Raw genomic sequence first — 26,955 nt, 5'->3', positions numbered from 1 at the left:
CTTAAAAAGAAAACCACTATAAACTGCAATCATTTTTATTGAGGAATTCCAGTGACATTAACATTTGAGAGGCTTTACAAAGCCTGTGAGCAGTCCGAAATACAAATTACAGACAGCCAAAGCAAACAAATTATACCAATAATTTATTCAGAAGATAAATATCAAAATGTTAAAAATAATTAATATATTCATTATTTAAAAAGTTTAAAAAGCAACCTAAAATATTTTAAAACTCTGAGGGCCTAATAACAAACATCTTAAAGCTCAGGCAACCTTCATTGTTTTAATAGGACAATCCTTGCTCAACACCGTTACAGAAAAAAACAAAGAACTTTCTACATCTCAGAATACCATGTTTTAAACCTCTATGAAAGATGAAATAAACACATTTGATAAATACACTCCTATTCCTTCACCAAACAGAGCTAAAAGGGTTTCTTAGCAACACAGATGGCTTCCATTCCCAGTCACTTTCCTTTGCTCTTTGGACGGACTGGTATCATCAAGGACAGCAGCAGGTGGATGGAGAGTTCTGCATTAGTGTTCATGGTGACATTAGATGTAATGTCATAATTAGCTGGTCAGAATGCATTAGCATTTCTTTCAAAATAGTTTCTCACTCGTCGGTGAGGTACTTCAGCAGCTCAGACTGCAACGCCGCCATTGTTCTCTTCTGTTCCTCATCCTCCTCCTCATCTTCATCTTCTAAAGGAGTGTCTTCGAACGTGCTCATGTTGTTTTCGGGGTCAAGGTAGAGCATGTCTGCTTGGTGCACACATGTCGAGTTGGACGCCAAATGCTCTGTGGATTTGGAGATAAAAATCATACATCGTATGAAAGCTGCAGCACTGGATTTAAAACAAAATGTGTTTGACTGAGCTGAAGATTATATTTTGGTAGCCAAAAGAATAAATGGGCACAATTTTTTTTTAAACTAAAACCAATACCGTTTCTGGAGGGAAAGACCTCTCCCCAAGAGTACTCTGCTAGATTTATGGGTTGCTGTATCCACTGTGACTCCACAAGCTCCTCTAGAGTCATTCTTTGATAAACCACTGGGTGCAAAAGACCAGCCAACAGTGCATGCAACTCTAAAACAAGAACAAAGCAATAGGTTGTACAGTAATAAAGCCACAATTCGCAAAATTTAGTCACGCGTCTCTAGTCGATCCTTATGGCTGTGACGAAGCAGATCTTCAAACCTGTAGATATCTGGCATGGAGGGCTGAGTCGGGCCTGCAGGGTTTCTTCCACATTGCAAAATGGGTTTTCACTGAACAGTAAGGTATATAAGAGCACTCCTAGAGACCACATCTCCAGCTCTGGACCCTCGTATCTACATACATCAAGAAACATAAATTAAATATGAAGCTTGTCATTATTTTTTTTTTAACGGAACATTGCAGTATTTACTATTTAACAGTGTACATAATATTTTTAAAATTTGAAATACATAATTTAATTCAGGTGGCCTCAGGTGGGACAACCCGTCACTCACACGAGAACTTACTGCCATTATAAAGCTTAAAGAGCAAGGACATTTTTTATTTACCGGTAACTGTATTCGTCTAAAAGAAGAATGTCATATACACCTAGCATGGCTTAAGGCTGAGTGAATAATTGGGTAATTATCATTTTTGGGTGAACTATCCCTTTAAGGTGGACTTTTGATTTCTTAAAAGCCATAACAGCACTATATTCATCTTAGTTTTGCTGTGAAGTTAATGTGTTGCTCCTTTTATAGACAATACATAACCCTTAAGTTACCCTTCTCAAACCCTTAACCACCTGATCCTATCCTTTATTCTGTCATCAAGGTAATAGCGCTTTTCCACTGCATGGTAACGCTTGGTATGGCTCAGCTTAGCTTGTTTCGTATTTGCTCGACAGCGCACAAGAGTAAACTGATTTGTATTTAGCAATGTGTTTAGGGTCTCAACCGCTATATCACGGTTGCAAAATAATATATTGGTAGTGACGATTCGTTCTAAACAATCAGTGATCTGCAGTGTTTACACATCACTTTTTAGTATGGGTAAGGCACGCTTGGAACCTTAACCGAGGTGGTACTATTTAAGCGAACCATACCGAACCAAACCATGCAGTAGAAAAGCACCATATAGCACACCAATGGAACTGAGACGGTTTGTGTGATGGTCCAGTACGTACGGGTTTCCCTGAAGCACCTCTGGTGAGCAGTACTCCAGAGTTCCACAGAAGACGTAGAACAATTTTCCAGGTTGCAGCACGGCAGCTGAGCCAAAGTCGATCAGCCGGATATGAAAGTTTGAGTTTATGATGATATTTTCATCCTTTATGTCCCGGTGAAGCACACTTTTCCCCCGCAGGTAACTCACCGCGGCTACCAACTGTGTACAGACACATACAGATGCATCAGGAAAGTGTGAAAGAAATATTCAAAGAAACTTTACTGACTACAAACACATCTATTCTGTGCTCAGATCTTCCTTCTTTCTCACCTGTCTGAAGATGTAGCTGGCTAGAGGCTCGTCCAGTCTAGGCTGCATGTCGATGAACTCAAACAGGTCTAGTCCGTCCCCGTGTTTCTCCATGACTATTTGGAAGAATCCCTCATTCTCAAACACCTCTAACAACTGCAGCACAAATTTAGAACACTAAACACCAACCTCAGTGAACACTAAATACTATAGCATATTTTTCTTTGATGAATGTTAATTTGTGTGAAATGGAAATCTTTTGCAACATTATAATTGTCATTATATACAGTCACTTTTGATCCATTTAATGCATCTATGCAGAATAAAAGTATAAAAATAAATTAGACAACTTTTTTAACAAAAGTACAGTAAAAATGTATTTTCAAATAAGGCACAATGTTTCATCACACTGAAGCCAAGGAAGATTTATTCATATAATATGCACCAATACACATAATGTATATATGGAAATTAAAAAGAGATTTATTGAATTTATAAGAATTTAAGTGAATCAAGCTGTGATGCAAAAAGTGAGCAAGAACTAGTCTGCTGTTGTGTTGAAGTACCCAACACCTCCACGTTTTCCCTATTTAAATACAGCAACACGAATAGTTGAACGATCAAGTATGATGACAAAATAAAATGTGGCGCTTTTCTAAAGGGATTAAAAAGGAGAACTATAATGTACGGCGGAATAGCACTTCTGAGAGTCCTTCGACTTGGCGCAGTAAAAAGTTCCGGCTGAAAAATCCTTCCTCACATCTCCCCCTCCCTCTCTGGGGAGATGTGAGGGAGGATGTTTCAGCAGGGACTTTTTACTGTAATTAAATAGGGAAAACATGGAGGTGTTAAGTTGCTTCTAACTTGATCTCTGTTTGGTACCATAGTGAATGAACTGGGCTTAGTGGGCTAAGCCAAATGCTCATTTCGTCTTAGTTAAGGGAATAACATAATTAAATATGAAAAAGCGGTGAAGCATCCCTTTAATATATAGTCAAACAGTTCTCAGAGTGTACCTTCACGATATTGGGATGTTGCAAACGAGCCAGTATGGCCACTTCCTGAACGACCCGACCTTGAGCAGGATCATCCACCCAGCATTCACTCACCACCGAACTTTTCCTAATGAACTTCACAACCACCTGAAAATGAAGTGAGATAATAAATTCAACATCTCTTCAACAGCTCATGTAATTGTCCATAAAAGACTGGATGGACCCTACAGCAATGACACTGACTCAGTGTGTAAACATCCTCTCTAAAGAACTCTGTCCAAGGTTTGAACGACTGACATCAACATTATCAGGTTATTATCTCTCAACCGAATAAATGTAAGTGTATGAACAGTGAGTGCAGAAAGGGTGTCACTGACTTCCTGCCCACATATCCGTCTTGATGCGAGCCAGACAAAGCCAAATGCTCCCTTTCCAATGGAGCGCAGTGGGCGGTAGTCTTCCTCAAAATGACCCTCAAAGGCTCCAGACTGCTCCAAGTCCACAAAAGAGCGCAAAGGATCTGAACAAAATGCCTAAATGAGGAAAAAAGTAGTTCCATAATCTTAAAGACAGGCTTTAAAAAGCTACCTCTTTAAGACTCATAAAGATCACCTCAGCAAAGCTGCAGGCAAAGGCCTCCTGGTCTGGGGTGCCTGTCCTCACTGTAGGAGACATTGTGCTCTGTAGCGCCTCCTGGTGGTGGAGCAAGAGATGACTCCCACTCAGCCATAGGCAGACCAGAGAGCTGCCGCTGGACAGGGACACCCATCGCACATCACACTGCACCTCTTCACAGACAGAGTAAGAAAGAGACAGTGAAAATTACCACTTTATCAGTCGCATTCGTGCATTGAAAACATACATAAAGAGTACAGTCTGAAATTGAAAATTTAAGTACAGTAAAAGATAGCAGTCATTATCACAGAACATTTGAATTTAAATTATTTTGTGTCACTTGTGGTTTACCTCACACCTGCTACAGACTGTGCGATTTCACCAGTCCTATAAGAACATTACAAATTACACTGTACAAAATCAATCTAATAAACTTGGGGACGACATGCATGTAGACTGCACGATGATGACACCTATTGAATCATAGGGTTCGGTGCAAGTTAGTGTAGAAGAATAAAATATCATCTTGCTCTTTTTAGTTTACCAATAGCGCATGCTGAACTACTTCACTTTGGCAATTGCGGTAGAGGACATGAAAGAGGAGAATATGGAAGCATTCGTGGAATAAAGGCCAACTTGACATGCCAATTTCGCAACTGGAGCTTGAGGTAAGTACTTTTAAGTTTTGGCTAGTAGGTAGAGATGAGTCGTAGCAGCAAATACACAGAGATGATCATGCTAAATGTATGACACTCAGAAAAATTATCGGAGTCTATATTTGATTACAAGACTGTGACAACAGCTGACTTTGACCCTCTATCACTGTATGACGTAGGACCTCCGTAGGAGCCACAAGCCACTTTTGGTCATCTTTTGTCTGGGACACAATGGCCCTCATTTATCAAAAGTGCGTACACATAATTTCCAGCCCAACCCAACCCCACGGTGACTGAGATTTATCAATATGGACGTTGGCATACGGCACGCTCAAATCCTACGCCAGCTCGGGAGGTGGTGTACGCACGTTTTGAGTTGGTGCGAAAATGCACAGAAAAACTATTCCTAACACCACAAAACACACTGACAAAGATATGCTATATTATGACCCACTGTAAAAAACAACAACATATTAATCATAAACTTCTGTGTTTATTTTTGTGCAACGTAGACTTCAATGTTTAATTTGTGTGACTATATATAGGCTACCAAAGCATTTGAGGCATGTATTCTGACTGGACCTGAATAATTCAGACTGACAAAATAATAAATTACATTCTTCTTCTTTTAAATAATAAAATAAATAATAACGACATTCTTCTAAATAACAGCGTCATTAATAATAAAAATCATAGGCCTAATAATAATAATAAAAAGAATCTTACAAATTGTCATGCAATTATTAATGTGAATAAATGGTAGGCTACTCCTCATCACCATCATATCGTACACCCCAATACATGTGCCGTGATACAAATTTAAATGCTAATTGTTTCAAAACATGTGCTGTAAAATAATACATTGTGATAGGTAATTTGTCATCCAAACAGCTTTAAACTGCTGGAGTGCGCTTCTCAACTTTCACACTATTAACAGTAGGCCTACTCGTAATTTTGGTACATATTTGTTTGTTTTTTTGGGTGCCTTTAATCCCACTCTTTAAACTCCCAAATAATACTATTTCGGTTTTTTTCCACTTCCCTGGTAATGGTCTCGATGGGCGCGTCTCAATCATCTCACTAGTTCAGTAGTCAGGGCACTGATCAGGGAGTCAGCCGTTGACTCATGTCCTAATCAGTGCCCTGACTAGTGGACTAGTAAGATGATTGAGACGCGCCCGATCTCCAGAAGTTTCGCTTCTTTGCCGTCTTCTGTTTGTCCATGGCGTAAAATGAGGCCGTGGAGGAGGCGGAGACTTCAATATATAGGGGCGTGTTATTCTAATGACGATCGTTTTCAGCCGCGGCATTTATCAAAGGCAAGTATTGTGTACACCTGGATTGCAGAGGTGCACAGTTTCCTAAATCAGGCGGTGAGAGGAGTGTAAGCATAATCTTAAGCCAACATATACGCCCGTTTTTACGCAAGATTGATAAATAAGGGCCAATGTGTGTACCAGGCACTAAAGGGATAGTTCATCCAAAAACTAAACATTCAATCACCCTCATGTTGTTCAAAATTACAGTATTAAAAGAGACCACAGACAGTGATATGAAACAAAAGTAGCAGCAGTATGATGCTATAGAAAGCTTAATCATTATACAAAAATGTTTGGCCACTCAATGCAGCATAATTGATATTAGCTAGTCCCAATATTAGCCTAATGGCAAGTTAAAAAACAACAACAAAATCTCTATTATTTGAAGTTCTATACAATATGACAATTGTGCATCTAGTATAATTAAAACAAGTGAGCTAGAGGGACACATACCGATCGGCGATCCGTCTCTGTTGTAGCAGGTCACATGAATCCTGCCTTCTGGAATGGAAGTGTTCGCCTTGACTTTCTTAGGAGTGGAGGTGGCAGGAGTGTGACCTGACAACAGCATTCCACCCTTCACCCTCTGGAGATCCAGAACACGGCCAATAGCATGTTCCGAAAAAGAATTCCACTGTTCCAGTACTTTGGTCAGATGATTTTTTGGCAGATGCTCTAAAGTCTTCTGCTGAGGGCTTGCTTGCCTTTCTTGCTCTTTCTGTGATGGGGCAGTTTCTCGTGTTGCTTCTTGCTCAGTCCCGATTTGAGCTTCTGCTTCAGAGTCCGACTCTACAATAAAGGGTGAAGGAGAACGCAGAAGCTCATCGGTGTCACATGATGTAAGTGAATGGTTAAGATCTACAGGTGTGCTTGGGATCTCAATGCTGTCGTTCAGGTCCATCGCTGACATGGCATGAACAATGACATCTCCGTTAGAGTTCAAATCCAGAAATGTGCTGCCAGATTGCACTAGCTGATTTCCCTGCTTAGTCATATCCATCTTTTCAGGACCAGAACCACCCACAAGCCGCTCACAGAACCCAGATGATGACCTACTGCCCAGGGAAATCACCTCAAAGCTGGAATCCTGAAGCCGGGCCTGCTCTGAACACCGGCAGGCTTGCGTATGAGTTTCAGGATGTGGTACAGAGTCACAGGACTTTACTGGAGCTTCTTCTCGGCCTGAGTTTTGAGTCTTGGAGGCATCTCGCCCAGCGAAGAGCTGCTCACATTGAGCAGAGACCATAGACGTGTGGCACGCCTTGTAGACCTCCAGGGACTCCACCAGAGCAAAGGTCTGTAGCAGAGCGGTGGTAGAGTTGGCGGAGTCAGACTCAGACACTTGAGTGGTCACATCTACAGTTTGCTCGCAAAGCTCTGTAGTGTCATCCAACCTGAAATAAACAAACAGAGAAATGTCAAATCATGGAAATCTGCATTAGTCCATTTATTGTCTTCTTTTCTGATATACCGACCTTATTCAGAGCAGCACCATGAAACGTATGAAAGCAAAGCTGTGAGGTATAGACTTTTCAAAGGCAATCGCTATAAAAAGCTGTATAAAGCTCCTAGATCACTTATTTTTCACAGCTCATGTTGCCTGGAGTTTTTTGTCTACTGACAACTTTTCTTGGAAATATATTTTTGCAGCGTTTCACCAGAAGAACAAACCAAAACACATTAAACAACCCACTCAAGAGATGTAGGACTGTCCCTCACAGCCTGGCATTCATTCCTGTTAAAAATCAAAGATGGCGGTGCTTTGAAGAAGGTCTACAGAGTGCTTATTTTTTGTCATAAACAGAAAAACAATACATTTTTGTGTGATTTAAGTAAGAAACCACACAAAGACATGCCCATATTCATGTTCATATTTCATCAAAAATCAAAACAATTGATTTTTCATAAATAAAATGCAGCCTACGTTAAGACCAATTAGGAAAATTAGAAAGTGTTGTTGTTGTTTTTTTTGTTTTGTTTTTTTTACAAAGGGTTAAGTTTATTGTTTAAAAAAATGGAATCATTATGATGAGCATTAAAGGTCCCGTTCTTCGCAATTCCATCTATCAAACTTTAGTTAGTGTGTAATGTTGCTGTTAGAGCATAAATAATACCTGTAAATTTATAAAGCTCCAAGTTCAATGCCAAGCGAGATATTTTATTTAACAGAAGTTCCCTTTCAAAGCCTACAGCGAACGGCCGGTTTGAACTACAGCAGGAAGTGCAGCGATGTAATGATGTCACTAGAACCGTTTGTTGACTAACCCTCCGCCCACAAGAACACGCAAAAAAGGGGGCGTGGTTTTGTGAGCGCGCATTCAGAACTTGCATCTCCCCGTTATGGTAGGAGGCGGGACCTTTCCGGGCAAAGTGCGCTGAGCTGCTGTCCAATCACAACACGGGAAGCGCTGGCCCAATCAGAACTTGTTACGTATTTCTGAAGGAGGGACTTCATAGAACAAGGATATCATCAGGCCGTTTTTAGGACAGAGAAAGCAGCGGTGTACAGATAAGTAAATTGTGTGAAAAATAATGTTTTTTTACACACGAAATATGAACTCGTTATATTGCACACTGTAAACATAATCAAAGCTTCAAAAACACGCGAAGAATGGGGGAATCTGTTTTATTTAAAGGTCCCGTTCTTCACGTGTTTTTGAAGCTTTGATTATGTTTACAGTGTGCAATATAACAGTTCATATTTCGCGTGTAAAAAAAAAAAAAAAACAGTATTTTTCACACAATTGACTTCTGTACACCGCTGCTTTCTCTGTCCTAAAAACGGCCTGATGTTTTCCTTGTTCTACGAAGTCCCTCCTTCAGAAACAAGTAACGAGTTCTGATTAGGCCAACGCTTCCCGTGTTGTGATTGGACAGCAGCTCAGCGCACTTTGCCCGGAAAGGTCCCGCCTCTTACCATAATGGGGAGATGCAAGCGCTGAATGTTGCACTCTTCTCCACGTGGGAGAGCAACAAGACCACGCCCCCTATTTTGCGTGTTCTTGTGGGCGGAGGGTTAGTCAACAAACGGTTCTAGTGACATCATTCCTGAAGGAAGTGCAGGGGTGTAGTCCAAACCGGCCGTTCGCTGTAGGCTTTGAAAGGGAACTTCTGTTAAATAAAATCTCACTTGGCATTGAACTTTGAGCTTTATAATTTTACAGGTATTATTTATGCTCTAACATTACACACTAACTAAAGTTTGAAAGATGGAATCGCAAAAGAACGGGACCTTTAATGCCATTTCAGCATCTAAGGCTATATTCATAAAACAAATCCAAAACCATTTCAGGCATAATCTGAGTGAACTAACTTTATAAAAGAGCATTCTACTTGTATTTAAGACATGAGAATACAATAAAATATGATTGATAGAGAAAGGAGTCTTGCAAAACATGGATAAAGTTGAGTCTTCACCTTTAAGCAAAACAAATTATGAGTAAAACTTGTATGACCAGCACGGCATCTGGTGAAGACAACTTGATCAAATCTAGTTTAAAAAAAATTAAGAGTCTGTCTGATATTTTTGGATGGATTTCATATTGCGTATTATTCTTGCCACTTATTTATATAATGTTAATATTAAAACATTAAAAATTAAGTTTTAATTTCCTTTTTGCAAAGTACTTATTGTCAAGTACAATATGACCTGGACATGTTTCAGACAGGTTAAGATATTCACTATTTAACTCTGCACATCAACAAAAACGAAATGGGAGTTAGTTGAGTATCTAACCCATTCAGCGGTGTGGAGGTGACAGCAGGAGAGGTCATGGTTGATGGGACGCTGCTCTCCTTCTCCAGTTTAGCGCTTGTCCCAGTAAAGATTCTCTTCCCTTTCCCAAGACCCGCTCTCCTACGCATAGCTAGATGCACCATTACACTGTCACCAGCAAGCACTGTGTTTGGATCTGCACATATCATCCAATTAAAGACATATCATTAGTTAATACACAATGAAAACAGCAATAATTCATCATTAAGTTTCACAAAAGAAATCTCATTCAAATCAGTAAAAATTTAGTTTTTAAAGGATTAGTTCACTTCAAAATAAAAATTTGCTGATCTTTTACTCACCCCAGCCGAACTTAGCCCCGCCCACAAAATGTTTAGGTCGGGGGGTTTGGTCTGGCCTCAATTCATAGAGGAGTAATTATCTCCGAACAGAAATTGTTCAGACCAATGAAATCATCAGGGCAGGGTTTAGACGATGACGGACAGATGATCAACAGTAACGCAATCATGCACGTCATCAAAGGGGCTTGGAATTGGATTTGTTTGAATCCTAAACGGAGAGCTTGTTTGTCTATGCTTTCAGCTTCACAATTTCTCTCAAAAATGATGATCATGTTGGGTAAGTACTTGTGTATCCTTAAATTATTTTATTTTTTTACAACACCGGCAAAGATAGTTCAACCTGAGGACATAGAAAACAACCGGCGGAAAAAACGCGGACATGGCAACACAGTGCAGTTGAGCTCTGTTGACATTTGACAATGCGTCGCTTCGTTGCTCTGATTGGTTGTAGGTCTAGCCAATTGAGGGCTTTCCTGGTTTGGTTGAAACACACCCCATAATCACAGCCCAATGGAGCATTTTCAGACTTATATTCTGACTAGACTTGAGTATGACCACGTCAGGCTATTCACCCCCATCTCATTCAGGACGTTCGTCTCTTTCCTCAGTCGAAAATAAATTAAGTTTGAGGAAAACATTCTAGTGCTGCGTTCCACTCCACTTTAAGTCACGCACTTGCAAACTTCCCTAAGCACTTCCCCTTGGGGGAATCCCTGCCGCCATTTTTAAGTGTGTTCCACTTCGTGAAGTGGACAAGGGAAGTTCGTATGGACAGACCCTTGCTCCCTCGATTTTGACCGAGTGAGCGAGTCTACTTCATATGTACACTTCAGGCAGCTTCATATACCACAATGCAACGCGATTGTGACATCACCACATATCACGTTTAATTTACCCCACCACAAACAACTATAACTATTTTTAAAAACATTTAAAACAACCCAAACACATCCATATACATATAGAATGCTATGAATACCTTTTTTGCAAAAGGATGTTTGTATTAATCTTCACCTCTGCGCTTTGTAAACACAGGGGCGGTACTTCTGCCTATATCTAGCGTGACCTCTCTCACATGCTTATGTAATACCTGGAACACGGAGAGTAGTGCAAGATGAGCAATTTAGGATTAAAAAGTATATTTATTTTTTGAAAATGACCAATCGTTTAGCTAGATAAGACCCCATTCCTTTTCTGGGATCCCACAGAGCCTCTGAAGCTCTTTAAAACTGCCTTGATCCGGACATTCAACCTAGTTGGTTGCCACTGAAGCCTATGATGTGGAGAAAAATCCTGGATTGTTTTCCTCAAAAAACTAAATTTAATTTTGACTGAAGAAAGAAAGAAATGAACATCATGAATGTGATTGGGGTAAGTAAAGTGAAGTGAACTAATCGTTTAAGGGACAGTAATATAATGCAAGTATATTGTGTACTGAGCAGTAATAACTCACAACATGTCTCCTGTTGATCTTCCATAGTTGAGGGCATGCCATAAGAGGGGGTTAGAACACCAGGGGGGCAGTTAGCACTAGGAGAACATCTAAGGGGGTCTGAATAGTAGGCAGACAGTATGAGAGAATGGCATCACAAGCTAAAGTGTGTGTGCATCCTTACAGCGCATCATGTCTCTGTACCTGTGTGGTTCACAGAAGGGCCAGGTGGGTCTTGTGGATGAGATGCAGGGTGGTCGCTTCGTTCTGCAGCACGAACTCGCTCAAAAAAAGCTGGTATCAGGTACGTGATGTTCTACACAGGTGCACAGGACTGCTGTTAGCATGTAAACTACCTTTGACACATCCCTTACAGGTTGGATTCAGTGATGTTGTCATTAACTAAAGCCATTTTTAAAACTCCTTTTGTGTTTACTGAAATTAAACGGGGGGAAAAAAAATATAAAAAATCTCAGACGAAATCAAAACTTAAACTAAAGACAATTTTGAAATGTTGGCAAGTGTAAAGACTAAAATTACTAACTGAAATAAAGCTCATAATAAAAATCACAAAAGCACATGAAAGAACAAGAAATTAAAGGGGGGGTGAAACACCCAGTTTCAGTCAGTGTCATGTCAATCTTGAGTACCTATAGAGTAGCATTGCATCCTGCATATCTCCGAAAAGTCTTTATTTTTTTAATAATTATATAAGAAAGATGCGCTGTTCCGAGTCTTTCCGAAAAAAGCCGAGCGGGTGGGGGCGTGTCGTGTGAGCGGAGCTAAATAATGACGTGTGCAGCAGCGCGCTATGTGTTGAGTCGAGTCCGTCATCCCTAACAGCGGGAAAAAAACTTTATTCAAAATAAAAATATGGCTTTTAATCAGATACAGCCATACATCTATGATCCGGAATCAGACCCAGAGGCTGCAGTTGAACAGGAGCAGCAGCAAAAACGACTAGAGCAGGACGTCTGTATGTGGTAAGTTACAAGTTATACACTAACTATATAATATGCTTAGCGGCTTGTGTTATTTACATATTTATACTTGAATTATATCGTCGTATTTTTGTCTTTGAAGGTGTACATGTGGGAAGTGCAGTTGTGCACGTGTGTTTACGCGTGGTTTGTGTAGACAGTAAGCGGACTAAAAAAAAACACAGACATTTGAAGCAGTCTCACTCACCCTTCTAACGTTGGGACTGCTCCATCCTTCAGCATTAGGCGATTGGGAAAATGCGGCGTCGAGCTGGGCCTTGTTTATGAAACAGTCGGCACCGAAATGCAGCGAACAGATATAAACATTCGCGCAACTCAGTTGCTGATCCGGAAAAGCAAATTACATCCACTGTTGCCTTAACGCGGGGTTTTGGAGAATCTGTGCAGGACTGTCTTGGTCTGGCAACCAAAAACACACTTTTTTGGTGACATTATGTGCTATGTGTAATTGTCACCTGTCCAGCATCCTACAAACCAGCGCTTTGATGGGCGTAGGCTGTTGCTTTCGCTCTCTCCCTCGCTCTCTCTCACGCGCTTCCGGTAGAATTGTCCGTAAGGCCCATACAAGGAAATTCCGCCCCCACTAACGTCAATGGGGACGCATGATCTCAAAAAACTTGCCGAAACTTATGACTAACCGGAAGTAGTATTTTTGACAAAGAAATACTCCCATCAAACGTCCACCTTAACTTTTGAAACTTTGTCTATGTTTAGTATGGGATTCCAAGTCTTTAACAGTGTAAAAAGATCAGTATGCATGAAACAGCATTTCACCCCCCCTTTAAGCAAATTTAAATAAACCGAATTAAAAAAAGTAAAATACATAAGATAATGCTAAAATAACACTGGTTGGTAGAGGTGCAAAGGATCACAAAACACAAGGTTCACATTCTATTACGCTTTTTGAGTCACGGATTGGATTGTTTTTCAGATAAGAAAAAAAAAAAAGGGAAATGTAACATTATTTTCTATTTATTTTTTGAACACTTTAAATACTTTTTCGATGCTACAGCAAAAACTAATAGACTAACTAATAAAGTTCAAACATAGATGAGTGAAAAGCCAGTAATACATTGATTGAGTTGTCACTTAAGACATAACCAACCACATTTACTAGAATACTTGCAGAGACAGGTAATTTAAAATAATTGTCTGTATAATCGTTTAAGTACTAGGACATGTGAAAGATGACTCAATTCTGTATTTGTACGCTGTCTGAAACATGACTCCAGCACACAAGTACAGGATTGATTTGTTTTTCGTCTATACATGTGCTTAAATGGTTTAAAAATGCTTGAATGTTTAAATTGACCAGACTTAAGCCCCATTCACACAGCGACATGTTCCCATTATTTTCAATGCAGCACTGGCAACTTGCGCTGAGTGACCATTGGTTACAGAATATAGGCGTGTCAAGCGGCGGGAGACATGCGACATAAGTTCACTAATATGATTTGACTAACCACAAAACATGGATATTATAAAATAACGCGTGGAAAATAAAATGTTGGCATTCTTGTGGGTTTGATTCATATGTTGATAGTTTGCGTGTTGTTAAAGGGATACTCCATCGCCTTTTAATATTAAACTGTTATTCCCTTAACTAAGAAGAGTTGATACATACCTCTCATCTCAGTTTGTGCACTTAATCGCTCTGACGCACGTTGACATTCTGATAGCATTTAGCTTAGTCTACTAAGCCCAGTTCACTCACTATGGTACCAAACAAAGATCAAGTTAGAAGTTCACGGGACTACTATTACCACAGAACCTCAGTGTTCGGCGAAATATGGTAATTTGTCAGGGAATTTTTACTTTACAAATTACAGACATGACCTATTCCCACGGGATTAAGATCACAGACAACCTCTGCAATTATGAACGGGGCTTTAGAAATGCATACCAGTGATAAACTTTCACTCTAATGGTTCAACTTTGAAATTAATCCGCAAATCACATGCATGCCGACACATGGGGCCAGGTCCGTAAGGATCGCAGGTACACTATGATCTATTACATTTGGTTGGATTAGATAAATCCAAAAATGAACATTTTGTAATTACTTGCTCACCCTCAGGTTGTTCCAAACCTTTACGAGTTTTTAAATAATGTTGATGCCAATGGCTAGAGTCAACTGTTTGATTACCAACATTCTTTAATACATATTTTGTGTTCAACAGAAGAAAGTAACTTATACAGGTTTGAAACAACTTGAGGGTGAGTAAATTATTACAATTTTCATTCTTGTGTGAACAATCCCTTTAAAGAGTTCAAGAGACCTTTAAGTAAATCCCAGCAACACAGGGTAATTCAAAGGGAATGTCTCACAACATTTCTACCTTGCCAAGCAGCTGACTGCTGTTGTATCCGAGCATCAGAGAGCTGAAGGGATTGCTGAGACTGTGAATGGTGCCATTGGGCAGGAGCGTCAGAAGACAGCTACTGGGAGCAAACACATACACTGACCCAGAGTACAGCACACCGGCGCTGGGGGACAGGAGACCATCTGTACCTGATTTACCACCTGTAGGACAAGAGTGCACTGCATTGATCATACTAATAGCAATTTAAAATGTAATTGAAATACTATTAGATATAATTACATTTATCGGCAACTTAATTAGATACAAAAAAATACCAACAAAAAACAATATAAGATTTTCTTTATGTTAGATCAAATATTGGAATTGCACTATAACTAGCAATTCTGGGTTACAAATAAATCCCCACAGATAGAGAAATCGGCACATTTTTATATTCAATGTCAAAGTACAAGACAACACACACTTAAGATTGACTGTGTTTGTGACTTCAGTCTGTTGAAGCAGCACAATAAAGGTCTGCAGTGAATAAGAGAGGACTGACCACAAGGAGTTCGGTTGAGCCGTTGAGAGCTTGGGAGTGAACCGTCAGAAGGTTCTGGATGTGCTGATCCATTCATCCGGAGCGGTGATCTTCCACAGGACACAGCGGCCTGCAGACGGACACATGCTGGAACCACTAAACCAGACCTGGCTTTCACACACAATCTCTGCATACGCAACACCTGAGGTACAAAGCAAAGAAACAAGGTTCACAATGGGGCTGTTAAAAATAAAACAAACTTAAATTAAAAAACATTTGTTAACTTAATTAAAGCTGGAATAAAATATAAATATTGTATATTTATAAAATATATATTTTTTATAAAAATATTTGTTTTTTATTATTATTATTTTAGAAGACAAGATCATGACCTTGGGAGTTGTCCTGCAGTGGAAGGGGATCTGTAAAGATGGCATCAGAGACATAATTGACAGGCCAGTCATCTCCTCAGCAGTTTGGGAACCATAGAGATGGGCAAAAGTGGCATCACAACTGAGGATTTCACCCTGAGGAAACAATAGGAGCTGGAACTTTTCTGGTCTACGGAGCAATAGCTTAACAATACAATTTTCTAACGATATACTACATTCCCCCACCCCTAAAGTTTTGGGTCAGTAAGATTTCTAAGTCTCTTAAGATGACAAAAGGCTGCATTTATTTGATCAAAAATACGGTTACATTTTTTTTATATATATATCGGCCAAAAAAAGTAATATTCAAATCTAAAATAACAGTTCTATATTAATATATTTTAAAATGCAATTTATTCCTGTGATGGCAAAGCTGAATTTTCAGCATCATTACTCCAGTCTTCAGTTTCACATGATCCTTCAGAAATTATTCTAATATGCCAACTTGGTGCTCAAGAAACATTTATCATCATCAACATTGAAAACAGTTGTGCTATGTCAGAAATAGAATGGGGCAGAGGTTTACTGTTGGGCATTTCGCACCGCACCACACCATATTCAGGGAAGACAGCGAGTCACTGATTATAATGGATTCCATTTTCTTTTGTCATCGCTCACTTCCGGTAGAAATGGTGCAAGTCACTTTTGCTTAATTTAATGCATCCTTGCTGAAAAAAGTAATTTAAATATCTTACAGACCCAAACCTTTTGAACAGTAGTGTATGTTTCAGTTAAACTGATATTTATGGCATACAGTCATTTTAAGCTTTATTAAAATAATACTAATAATCAACATTATGCTTACAAATGCTTAATGCATAAACTTTTCAGTGCACAAGGGAATGAATCTCACATTTTGACTGAAAGTGACGTGTGCCGTGATTCTCTCCACTCTCTCCAGCAGGAGCTCTAAGATCTGCTGCTGCTCCGGTATCTGAAGCCACACAGACACAGGAAACTCAGCTCCTGTCAAACTCACTGCAGTCACCTGTGGAGAGAATGAGCCAGAGCCGTACTTTAATTAGTGACGCTCACATCCAGCACAGGAAAGCGGAGATCAGAGCCAAAAGCCACTTTTCCACTGTCAGGCCAAAACGTTCTCTTTGCTTAATCGTTTCATTCCGTGCGGATACAGCCCATCCAGTACGGAAATATTCATTTTCCACTGTGGGGCTGTCAACAAAGCTTGTTGGAATGCAATACAAATATTTGCATATATATATATATATATATATATATATATATATATATATATATATATATATATATATATATATATATATATATATATATATATATATATATATATAAGTCATTGGCTTGTTAACGCAAGAGTTTACAGATACAGACAACATGAGATGTCAAAATTATATATTTTTTATTTTATTCTTCATTTTTGTTTACACCGCTTAAATTACACGCTTAGAGACACTGGTAGCCAGACAACAGACAAAAAGAGAGATCCTGAGTGGTGACTACACGCTTTCTACCAGCACAGTTAGCCAAGAACAGTTATCACAGTTAGCTGATAATTCTTGGCCAAGAATGGTTTGTAATCGTGCCATGCCATACCAGGCTCAAGTGGAAATATAACTGGAACCTTTCTATACCATTCCTGTTACTGTTCAGTTTGATGGTAGAAAAGCAGCTAAAGACAAAACATACAGCATGGAAGAAATTGAATATTCATGACTCAAATTCCTAGCATTAAATGCAGAGTTTCATACCATTTTGGCAGAAACAGCAACTACGTTCCCATCAGAATCCAAAGTCTCCTCCTTCAGGGCTTCCTCTATCATATGATTGGCTTTTAGTAAAGAGGACAGCTTCCGGCCAATCAAATCACTGTATGTGCACTCAAACAGCTTACAAGCATGTTTATTGGCATCCAAAACCTTGCAAAAAAAAGAGTGAACAAATATATTATAATAAATAATTGAAATCCTTCATATTTTAGTCATTTTATTAATAAGAATGCAGCGAAAAGACCAGGGGCCTCATTTATAAAACTTTGCGTAGGATTTGCATCAGAAGTGGTGTACGGATGAAACATAGGACGTGTACACGCACAAATATTCGGATTTATAAAACCGTGCGTTTTTTTCCTACGCAAAGCATCCTACGCAGCTTTCCCCTAAGAAATCACAATCAATTCTAAATGCAGTGCAGCTTTTGCGGCTTCATGTCACGCCCATAATTGCCCATAAACTTGAGTGGCAAAAGGTGGCAGGCGCTGTAAATCCTGTAGCCTCACAACATCGGACCGTGGCCGAAAGAAAAAAGAAATGGTTGGACATCAAAGTTGAGGCAAAAAAAGCATCGAACGCTCTATCACCAAAGTGTGTGTGCCACAGGTGGGGCAAAGGGGACACCGGAGCTGACCCCTCTTAAGGAGAATTTCTTATTTTCTTTCTGAATGTTTGAAACATACGTCATAAGTTATTTTATCAAAAAAACTAACTAAAGGCATAAGCATGAATACCATGATTCCGTAGCTGATGAAGCACTTTTTACTATGAAAAAAAAAAAAACTTTCCTCAGTGGACAATCTATCTATCTATCTATCTATCTATCTATCTATCTATCTATCTATCTATCTATCTATGCACCGCCAGATAGACACATTGACAAGAATATCCGTTTTGTACATTCATTTCGTTCTGTTTACCATATTATTTATGAGGATGAATTGCATAACATGCCAATATTGTCGCAGAAATGTGTTAATTTGCATTTCGGTTGTAATTTTTGTTTGATTTTTTTTTTTTCACTGCAGATCGATCAAATTGTTTTTTTTGTAGGCTGTTAATTAAGACTTGCTTTGTGAAGTCTTCTAGCCTAGAAATCTAGACGCACCCTAGCGGCAGCGCATTTAATCTGCCCGCAAGTGTCGTCTAGGAACTCTCAATACCATTCTGAGCTGTATTCCTCACAATCTGGACGGGCCAATCACGTCGTGTATAGTCGGCGGGCGGGGCCATAATGACGACGGCCGAGTTGCGTTTGCGTGCTTCTGTCGTCTAGTAAACACAGAAACTGGCGAACGGCGGTCTTTTGAATCAGCTTTGACTGCGACTCTGGAAGACTTGGAGTTAAGCTTTTCTCTGAGAAAAGAACGGCACTGAAGTCATTCTTAAAAAGGGAAGATGTGTTCGCAGTTTAGCCGACCGGATACGGTTAATGTTTAATCTATCAACAAGCTCTGTTTCACCTTCGTTGCTCTGGTTGGAGTAGCGCTATCCTATCGCGTGCAGAGGGAGTTTGAAAGACAACCGTTTATCCCGCCTCTCAGATTGAGCCCTGTCTATGGTGAGTTTCCAGACCAAACATCTTGATGTGGGTCTGGCTTGTCAGGCTAGAAGTCTTCATCTCATTTATGAGAGGGAGTATTGGCATTTCTTTTACAAAACGGTAAGTTTTACACTTTCACGCGTTTCGTCTATCTGCCGCCATTTCTCATTTCACCTGTTTTAGTGCGTACAATTATTGCATTGTACGTGTTCTTTTGTGTGTACGCAATGTTTATAAATGAGGCCTCAGGTGAAGAATGGCCATTACATATAAAATGTTGGCTTAATCAGAAAAAGGGCTTTGATGAGCACAATTGTCTGATACCTGTGATGTAGTGCAGTTAATGGACAGGACAGCTTTATTAGGGTTGATTGTGAGAGCAGCGCCCCTCTTCTCTGGAGCGATACAGATCAGCTGTCTGAGCAGAGAGTTCTCAACCACAGGAGACCCTTGATTTGATGACGGAGGCACAGGCTGAAAGCAATGCAGATCAGAAATCTGAAGATTCCTCATCGCCACTGATGAACCAACATGGGAATCACCTTTTGAAAAAGAAACAAGACAGAAGTTTGTTTTCCTATAGTGTAACACCACAACATTCACAACAAGACAGATTTTTAAAAAAGGACAATTGAAATATGTTTTTAAATTATCTTGGATAATAGGTTTGAGGACTGGTGGTTGTGGAATTGGGCAAAGAAGTCAAGTAAAAATAAATAGTCTGCCACTATTTACTCCTTTCCCTACATTTGAATTTCTATCTGTGGGACAAAAAGGCAGATGTCTGGCAGAATGACAGCTTCAGTCAACATACACTTTAATTACATACACATATTTACATACAAGGATGCATTCATTTGATCAAAAGTGACATTAAAAGTGACATTAAAAGTGCTGTTCTTTTGAACTCCCTTTTGAATATTACTGTTTATACTCTATTTTTCATCAAATAAATGCAGCCTGTGCAGAAAAAAAAGGAAAAACACACACACACAAACTTTTTGAACAGTAGTGCATTTTTTCTCACACATTGAAAGTGAATGGTAACTCATTCTGACAAACATCTTTTTGTTTCACTGGCTTACAGGTTGTTGGGCAAGCTGTTTCGGAACACAACCTATTAAGAAACCACTCTGAAATTGAATAATCATATTTTAAATGTGTTCTAAATCATTATGCATCAATTCTTCCTTGTGATAACATTTTATTTGCCAACAACTACTGCTGTATACTCCAGTCTAGTGCTGTAATTTTTGCTAAAGTTTATTGTTAATATTTTATATTATCCAATGCTTTTTCTTGTCCACACATTGTGCCACAGGTGCAAGTTAGAGGCTGCGTTGCCCACCTGATGAGTCCGTGCGGCTGAGAGTGCAGTTGCGTGCAGAGGGGAAAGACTGGTTCGTGCAGAAAGAGTCACTTTTCATCATACGGCCATCGTCGTCATCATCATCAGCAGCAGAAAGGCAAACACTGTCGCCCCTCGGGCTGCTCCTCCTGCCGTGCATCAGCCACATCCCCGATAAGGTTCAAATCAAAGCGGACAGTCAAAACCTATGGTCAAAACACGATTCTAACCAACGACCTTATTGTTATCAAGACGAGCGAGAAAACCTTGCTCATATATCGCATAATAAACGGAGCGCGCGCGACTCACCCACCGCACCGATTGTTTTAACAACACACTTGCTAGATTTTCAGTTTACTGCCTGCTACCTTGGAGACAGAGAGAGGGATTGTTCCTTCTTTCCTTTTAGACGACAAAATCGAATAATAAATAACCAAACAAACACTTGCTTACAAATAAAGTTCTCAATGGCCATAAACAATGTATTTTCGAAATCTTTGCATGAGGTATATATCGCGGCCTACAATGTTTGGCGCGTGTGGAATCGAAATTAAGATGACGGGTGAGGGAGCGCCAATGAAAAAGCGAATTTTTAAACTGACAGGGAGTTAGTCCAATAGAAAACAAAGTGGGAGGAGCTTGTTGCATCAAGGGCGGGATGTCGCTTCTATGGAGACCATAATAATAAGGTAATGTTTGTTTATTCAACATTTTCTGCTGCCTCTTGTGACCTAGTTTTCTCCTTTCAGTTATGCCCTAGTTTTTCTACCTTTTAAATTAGTTATGATTCGTTTTTATTTTTTAACTGTAGCACACACTTTGCAGTTTATTTAATTTCCAATAATAATAAATACTAAAAACACATAATAATAAAATATTAAAAACACAAACTGGAGATGTACATTTTTATTTTGATGTTAAAACACTGCACAATGCATTCATTAACACCTTCATCATTTTCATGTTTTGTAAACATTTTGACTCCATTTGTCATGGACATTAACTAGTTGCTTACAGTAGTTGTGCAGTTCACTCTCTGGACTCAAGTATGCACTGCGTAGCAGTTCAAAAGTTACTAATTACAGCAGCAAGCATGTCTTTAACCAGTGTTTATCAACTTTATCACTGGAAAAGCATTTAAACAAACTAAGTTTCTTTTATAATCTTCATTTAAAATGATGGAGAAATAAGAAATTATTGAACAGATTAGACACAAACTGTAGGGATTACAGAAGGAACATACACAAACAGTCTTTTAACGATGGATGGAGCAACTTTCTGTTGAACATTTAAACACAATAGCAGCCCACTTTGTTGTTGATGGCTTTTTAATCCAACACATTTTAACTAATGCAAACATCTTACACAGTTCAACTCCACATGCCATACATCACAGTTCTTAGCCATTACATTCTCAGTGTGATATGCAGTGTGTTTTCCTTACTTCTTTTCATAGACAGTAAGCAGGGCCTGTCATTCGCCCCTTTTCAAAATGAATATCCAGAGGTTAAGGGTCAAGAGTAGGTTCACTTTGGCACATATGGGCGATGGACAGCTGAATGCAAAACCCCATGGACGAGGGAGTCCTGGAGCTTCACAGGCAGGTGTGTCTCCACAGAGATTTTAATTCAAGGTTGAGCTCAGGTTTAGGTCGAACAGAAGCATACATAACACTTTAGCATTTCTACTGTAATGGTAACAATGGCTCTCTGCAGGACAAGTTGACATAGACACACATTGTGGGAATCACCCGCCGACACAAGAGGGCTGGCATGGGATCCTGAGTCTCAAGGCGTACAGGTTCACAGAAAGGCCTAGTGATGGTAGTCCTTCTTGCTGTGGGGACGGTTACCCAGGACTTTGTCGATGTCCGAGGCCACTTGAGTGGTGATCTTTGGAAGAACCTGTCAGCAAGAATGTAATCAAAGCTTAACATCATCATTTATTCAAAAATTAAAAATCTGTCATAATTTACTTTGTTTTTACAGTTCTTAATTTTTTTTATTTATCAAACAGTTTGAATTGAAAGCAAATAAAAATAAACAATAAAATGAATAAAACAATAAATCTAAAAAACATTCAAATATTTTTTATTAAAAAAAATATTTTTTTCAAATAAATTAAATTCATTCTAAATAAAAATATTACTACAAAAATAAATATGTTTTATTATTAATATTATTATTATTAAACAAAAACATTATTGACTATTTTAACATAATTTAATTATTTTAATTAAAATATTAAAATTCTGTCATCATTCACTCACCCTCATCTTAATCACTATATTGTTATTTATTGTCTTTATTTGATTCATAATTTTTTTTAAGTAAATGAGAGTCAGTAAAAGACTGATGGTCTTTTCATTAAATGTAATAATACTTACTTCTTATTAAAATTATGGATTCCGAATTTAAAACATTTTGTATAAATAATGAAACAAGATAATGGACCATTTCAGTTAACATAATTTGTATTCATAAAAAAAGAAAAAAAGAAAATATGTTAACATTTATGAATATGAATCACATAAGCATAAACAAAATCTTAAAGGGATAGTTCACCCAAAAATGAAAATGTGATGTTTATCTGCTTACCCCCAGGGCATCCAAGATGTAGGTGTGTTTGTTTCTTCAGAAGAACACAAATGAAGATTTTTAACTCCAACCATTGCTCATATCAGGCATGTCACTGGGGTCTAATTCTAATCAGACCCCATTGACATGCATTATACAACCAACGGTTGGAGTTAAAAATCTTCATAAACATCAAACTAAGCAGATAAACATCAAATTTAAATTTTTGGGTGAACTATCCCTTTAAACAACTTACACAAACTTTTCAGGTCTGTTGTTGAGGGGGTGAGATATAATATCAGATATAATATCTTGAGTTTTAATTGTTTAAATGGATAGTTCACCCAAAAATGAAAATTGGATTTGATGTTTATCTGCCCGGATTGAAAACCACTGGTCTAAAAATATTTGTCCAACCATTTAGCCATGTTAAAAACCACATAAAATCATCTTCTGTCTGAAGCTTTAGTTGGATCTCCCATCAGTGTGTGAAAGTTTACCATAGCACGTACAAAAATAAGAGCAGAGAGCTGTAGCAGGCTACCAGAGTTTATGGGATGGCAGTGATTCCACATTGTGACAGTGTATTTGAGATGTTTTGATGAATCTCTTGCCTGTATCGCCCCCAGGTTTTCAGTGAGCTGTGCAGGGTTGGAGGTCCCCAGGAGAACCGAACTCACTCCTTCATTACGGAGGCACCAGGCTACAGAAGAACACGGAGAATAGATTTATGAGGAGTCTGTGCTTTGCTCCTATATGTATGAAAGTGTCAAGCCAGATCGGGTGCTGCAGCCAAATGTTACTGTAAGGATTGTTCAAACAGGACTTTTTAACAAAGGTTATAATTATTTTTTGTTTATTAAACTATTTAAATTAAAATAATAATAAAATACTAAATAAAATTACAGTTAAAACAATATTTTTTTAGACAAAACATAAATTATATTTAATATCAGGTGAGTTTGCTGGCCAATTAAGAACAGGGATACCATTATTATTATTACTAACAAAACAAAAAATAATTATATATACAGGTCCTTCTCAAAAAATCAGCATATTGTGATAAAAGTTCATTATTTTCCATAATGTAATGATAAAAATTAAACTTTCATATATTTTAGATTCATTGCACACCAACTGAAATATACAGCTCATGAAAACCCAAAATTCCTATATCAAACAATTAGCACATTTCATCCAACCAATAAAAGAAAGGTGTTTTTAATACAAAAAAAGTCAACCTTCAAATAATTTTGTTCAGTTATGCACTCAATACTTGGTCGGGAATCCTTTTGCAGAAATTACTGCTTCACATCAGCCTGTGGCGCTGCTGAGGTGTTATGGAGGCCCAGGATGCTTCGATAGCGGCCTTAAGCTTATCCAGAGTGTTGGGTCTTGCGTCTCTCAACTTTCTCTTCACAATATCCCACAGATTCTCTATGGCAGTGTTACTCATTGCGCGGCTCGCGAGCCTCATGCGGCTCGCCAAGCTTTAATTTGCGGCTCGCATTATATCACATGTGAATGCGTATCAATAGTACGAGTGTGCAATCTCGTGGAATGTATATGAGTTTTGGCGTGCATATGCTACGCAGTTTTTCACGTGCATATGTTTCTACTCCAGACTCAGTCCACTGCTTCCGCAGGTCCCCCAAGGTCTGGAATCGGTCCTTCTCCACAATCTTCCTCAGGGTCCGGTCACCTCTTCTCGTTGTGCAGCGTTTTTTGCCACACTTTTTCCTTCCCACAGACTTCCCACTGAGGTGCCTTGATACAGCACTCTGGGAACAGCCTATTCGTTCAGAAATTTCTTTGTGTCTTACCCTCTCGCTTGAGGGTGTCAATGATGGCCTTCTGGACAGCAGTCCGGTCGGCAGTCTTACCCATGATTGCGGTTTTGAGTAATGAACCAGGCTGGGAGTTTTTAAAAGCCTCAGGAATCTTTTGCAGGTGTTTAGAGTTAATTAGTTGATTCAGATGATTAGGTTAATAGCTCGTTTAGAGAACCTTTTCATGATATGCTCATTTTTTGAGATAATAAAATATTGACAATAAAAGACCTGAAATATTTCAGTAGGTGTGCAATGAATCTAAAATATATGAAAGTTTTGTTATCATTATATTATGAATATACATTCATTATATCAATATATTTGGAATATTTTGGTCAAAAGTTACATTACAAAGACCAAAGAACATGCTATGTTCTGTAATTTTAACCACACCACCGTAAAGTAAACTGATGCATCATGTTTTGTTTCTGTATGAAAAGCCGCTTTTCAGAGTGTTGCCATGTTCAATTATAAGCCTTTTTGGGTTTGGTTCATAAAATGATCAAGTTTATTGGGATTAATTAAATTGAGAAGCTCCAGTTCCATTTAATTAGTTCAAAAACAGGTAAATATGCATAAGCCTTCAACAACAACAACAACAAAATATTCCGAAACAACCCAAAGACTTGGTGACTTTAAAGCCCTTTGGGTTACGTGCATAAAATCATAAATTCAGCCTTTTCCTCATGTCTGTACTGCGTAAATAGTGACAGAACAGTCACTCTGGCAGTGATAATGTGAGGCATATCGTGACAGTTGAAGTGAAAATAAGTGAAGTTCTTTTGACCTACCGATGGCAAGTTGTGTCAGGGTACAGCTGAGCCTCTCAGCAATGTGGGTCAATTCCTTAAGCTTCGCCTGCTGCTTTCTGCCATCCTCACTCAAAATCTTCTCCTTCAGCCACTGGTACGACTACACGGAGAGAGAGAGAGTGAGACAACCACAGCAAACCTGCTCTAACAGACGTGTACACCCTCATCGATGGATACTAACTGAAGGTGTAATCTAATAACTATTATCTTATAACTGTAGAACTGTAACCCCGCCCCTTTTCAGCACTGCACTTTTTGTGTTCTGTTTTTTCGGTTTGTATTTTTACCACATGAAGGTAAGACCATACGAATTTATGAATGAGCTGCTAGTTTTAAAATCTTCCTGTCTACTGACATTTGTTATGACATCTGCTTCAAACATTAAAAACACTCATGATAACTTTCATTAACTCAACAATAAGTAATACCATTTCACCAGCTAATTACTCTCCAACAGTGATAGCATAGAAATATATAAAGCTATCGCAAAAAAGGAAGATCGAAGACAAAATTCTAAAGATGGCTGCACACTGTTTTCCCTGGCGCATAAGGTCTATATGAGCTGTTGTTTTGGAATAAATCTGCTTTACACACAAATCTGGCACTATTTCAGTTGGATATGGATCAGTTTACTCAACAGATATCCATCCTTATGTCTTGAGGAAATGATGTTGCTGCCATGACACACAATTAAAGTACCTTCAAAGAGGCTCTGGAAGATTCTGGGATGCCATTTTCATATTTTCCTGTGATGATGCCACAGGCCAGAGGAGACCAGGACACTACTCCAACACCTGCGGGACAAGACATATTTTAAGGTTGTATTTTAATCATGTGTGTTTATGTGTGCATATTTCTATACAATGTGTGTTTGTCTTTACCAATCTTATGGTAAAGCTCTGGCAGTTGCATCTCCACTTTATCCCTCTGAAATAAATGATATTCGGCCTGTTCACACACAGGAGGTATCAGATTAAACTGCCTCGCTACAGAATACGCCTCCTACATGGAGAGAAAGAGATGGCAAAAAATAAAAAAGAATGATATTAATACTGTTAAAAGAGACCTATATGCCCTATTAAAGGTAACATATCTCTAAGAAGTCCCTCCTTCCGAAAAGCACAATGTGCTCTGTTTGGCTCGACCAGTGTGTGGCGATTGGTCAACTGCTTTGAGCATGTTTGGGAAATGTCACGCCCCTTTCCGCGAGTTTCAAAACGCTGGCTACAGCTGACTTGAAACGCAGCATAAGCAGAAAACTGATTTC

At 38.8% G+C, this 26,955-nt stretch overlaps 2 protein-coding genes across 3 annotated transcripts in view; both read right to left on the bottom strand.

Moving 5' to 3' along the window:
• Nucleotides 1-29: 29 nt before the first annotated feature.
• pask (PAS domain containing serine/threonine kinase) lies at nucleotides 30-21,017 on the bottom strand. Of its 2 annotated transcripts, none has more exons than XM_067453283.1 (19): nucleotides 20,469-21,017; nucleotides 19,445-19,662; nucleotides 17,557-17,724; nucleotides 16,683-16,817; nucleotides 15,791-15,925; nucleotides 15,420-15,600; nucleotides 14,894-15,078; nucleotides 11,758-11,869; nucleotides 11,575-11,673; nucleotides 9,781-9,955; nucleotides 6,498-7,438; nucleotides 4,067-4,242; nucleotides 3,832-3,987; nucleotides 3,476-3,601; nucleotides 2,481-2,615; nucleotides 2,170-2,369; nucleotides 1,203-1,336; nucleotides 948-1,091; nucleotides 30-810 (listed from the first exon to the last, which is right to left on the bottom strand). In XM_067453283.1, the coding sequence occupies exons 1-19, from the start codon at nucleotides 20,635-20,637 to the stop codon at nucleotides 617-619; spliced, it is 3,783 nt and encodes a 1,260-aa protein (XP_067309384.1). In that variant the 5' UTR covers nucleotides 20,638-21,017; the 3' UTR covers nucleotides 30-616. The 2 variants fall into 2 exon arrangements, with proteins under 2 accessions (XP_067309384.1, XP_067309385.1); XM_067453284.1 differs by having other exon boundaries at nucleotides 31-801.
• Nucleotides 21,018-21,359: 342 nt separating this feature from the next.
• kcnab1b (potassium voltage-gated channel subfamily A regulatory beta subunit 1b) overlaps nucleotides 21,360-26,955 on the bottom strand; it is a 53,936-nt gene continuing 48,340 nt past the window's right edge. The window contains exons 10-14 of the mRNA XM_067452622.1: nucleotides 26,570-26,690; nucleotides 26,388-26,482; nucleotides 25,668-25,788; nucleotides 23,659-23,747; nucleotides 21,360-22,372 (exon numbers count right to left, since the gene is read on the bottom strand). Of these exons, the coding sequence (XP_067308723.1) occupies nucleotides 22,283-22,372; nucleotides 23,659-23,747; nucleotides 25,668-25,788; nucleotides 26,388-26,482; nucleotides 26,570-26,690 (516 nt within the window). The 3' untranslated portion in view covers nucleotides 21,360-22,282. The remainder of the gene's footprint in view (nucleotides 22,373-23,658; nucleotides 23,748-25,667; nucleotides 25,789-26,387; nucleotides 26,483-26,569; nucleotides 26,691-26,955) is intronic.

Source organism: Pseudorasbora parva, chromosome 9 (genome assembly GCF_024679245.1).
Source record: "Pseudorasbora parva isolate DD20220531a chromosome 9, ASM2467924v1, whole genome shotgun sequence".
In the NCBI taxonomy this organism is placed as follows: domain Eukaryota; kingdom Metazoa; phylum Chordata; class Actinopteri; order Cypriniformes; family Gobionidae; genus Pseudorasbora; species Pseudorasbora parva.
Note: the sequence above shows the minus strand (reverse complement) of the source record. Positions and strands in the feature narration are given on the sequence as shown.

Excerpts from the sequence above, each read along its gene's own strand:
- pask (XM_067453283.1), bottom strand. The coding sequence starts at position 20,637 with ATGTGGCTGATGCACGGCAGGAGGAGCAGCCCGAGGGGCGACAGTGTT. Across the intron at positions 19,663-20,468 it reads CAGCCGCACGGACTCATCAG|GTGATTCCCATGTTGGTTCA; the intron begins GTGGGCAACGCA and ends CTTTTTCAAAAG. Across the intron at positions 9,956-11,574 it reads AGATCAACAGGAGACATGTT|ATCCAAACACAGTGCTTGCT; the intron begins GTGAGTTATTAC and ends TGATATGTGCAG.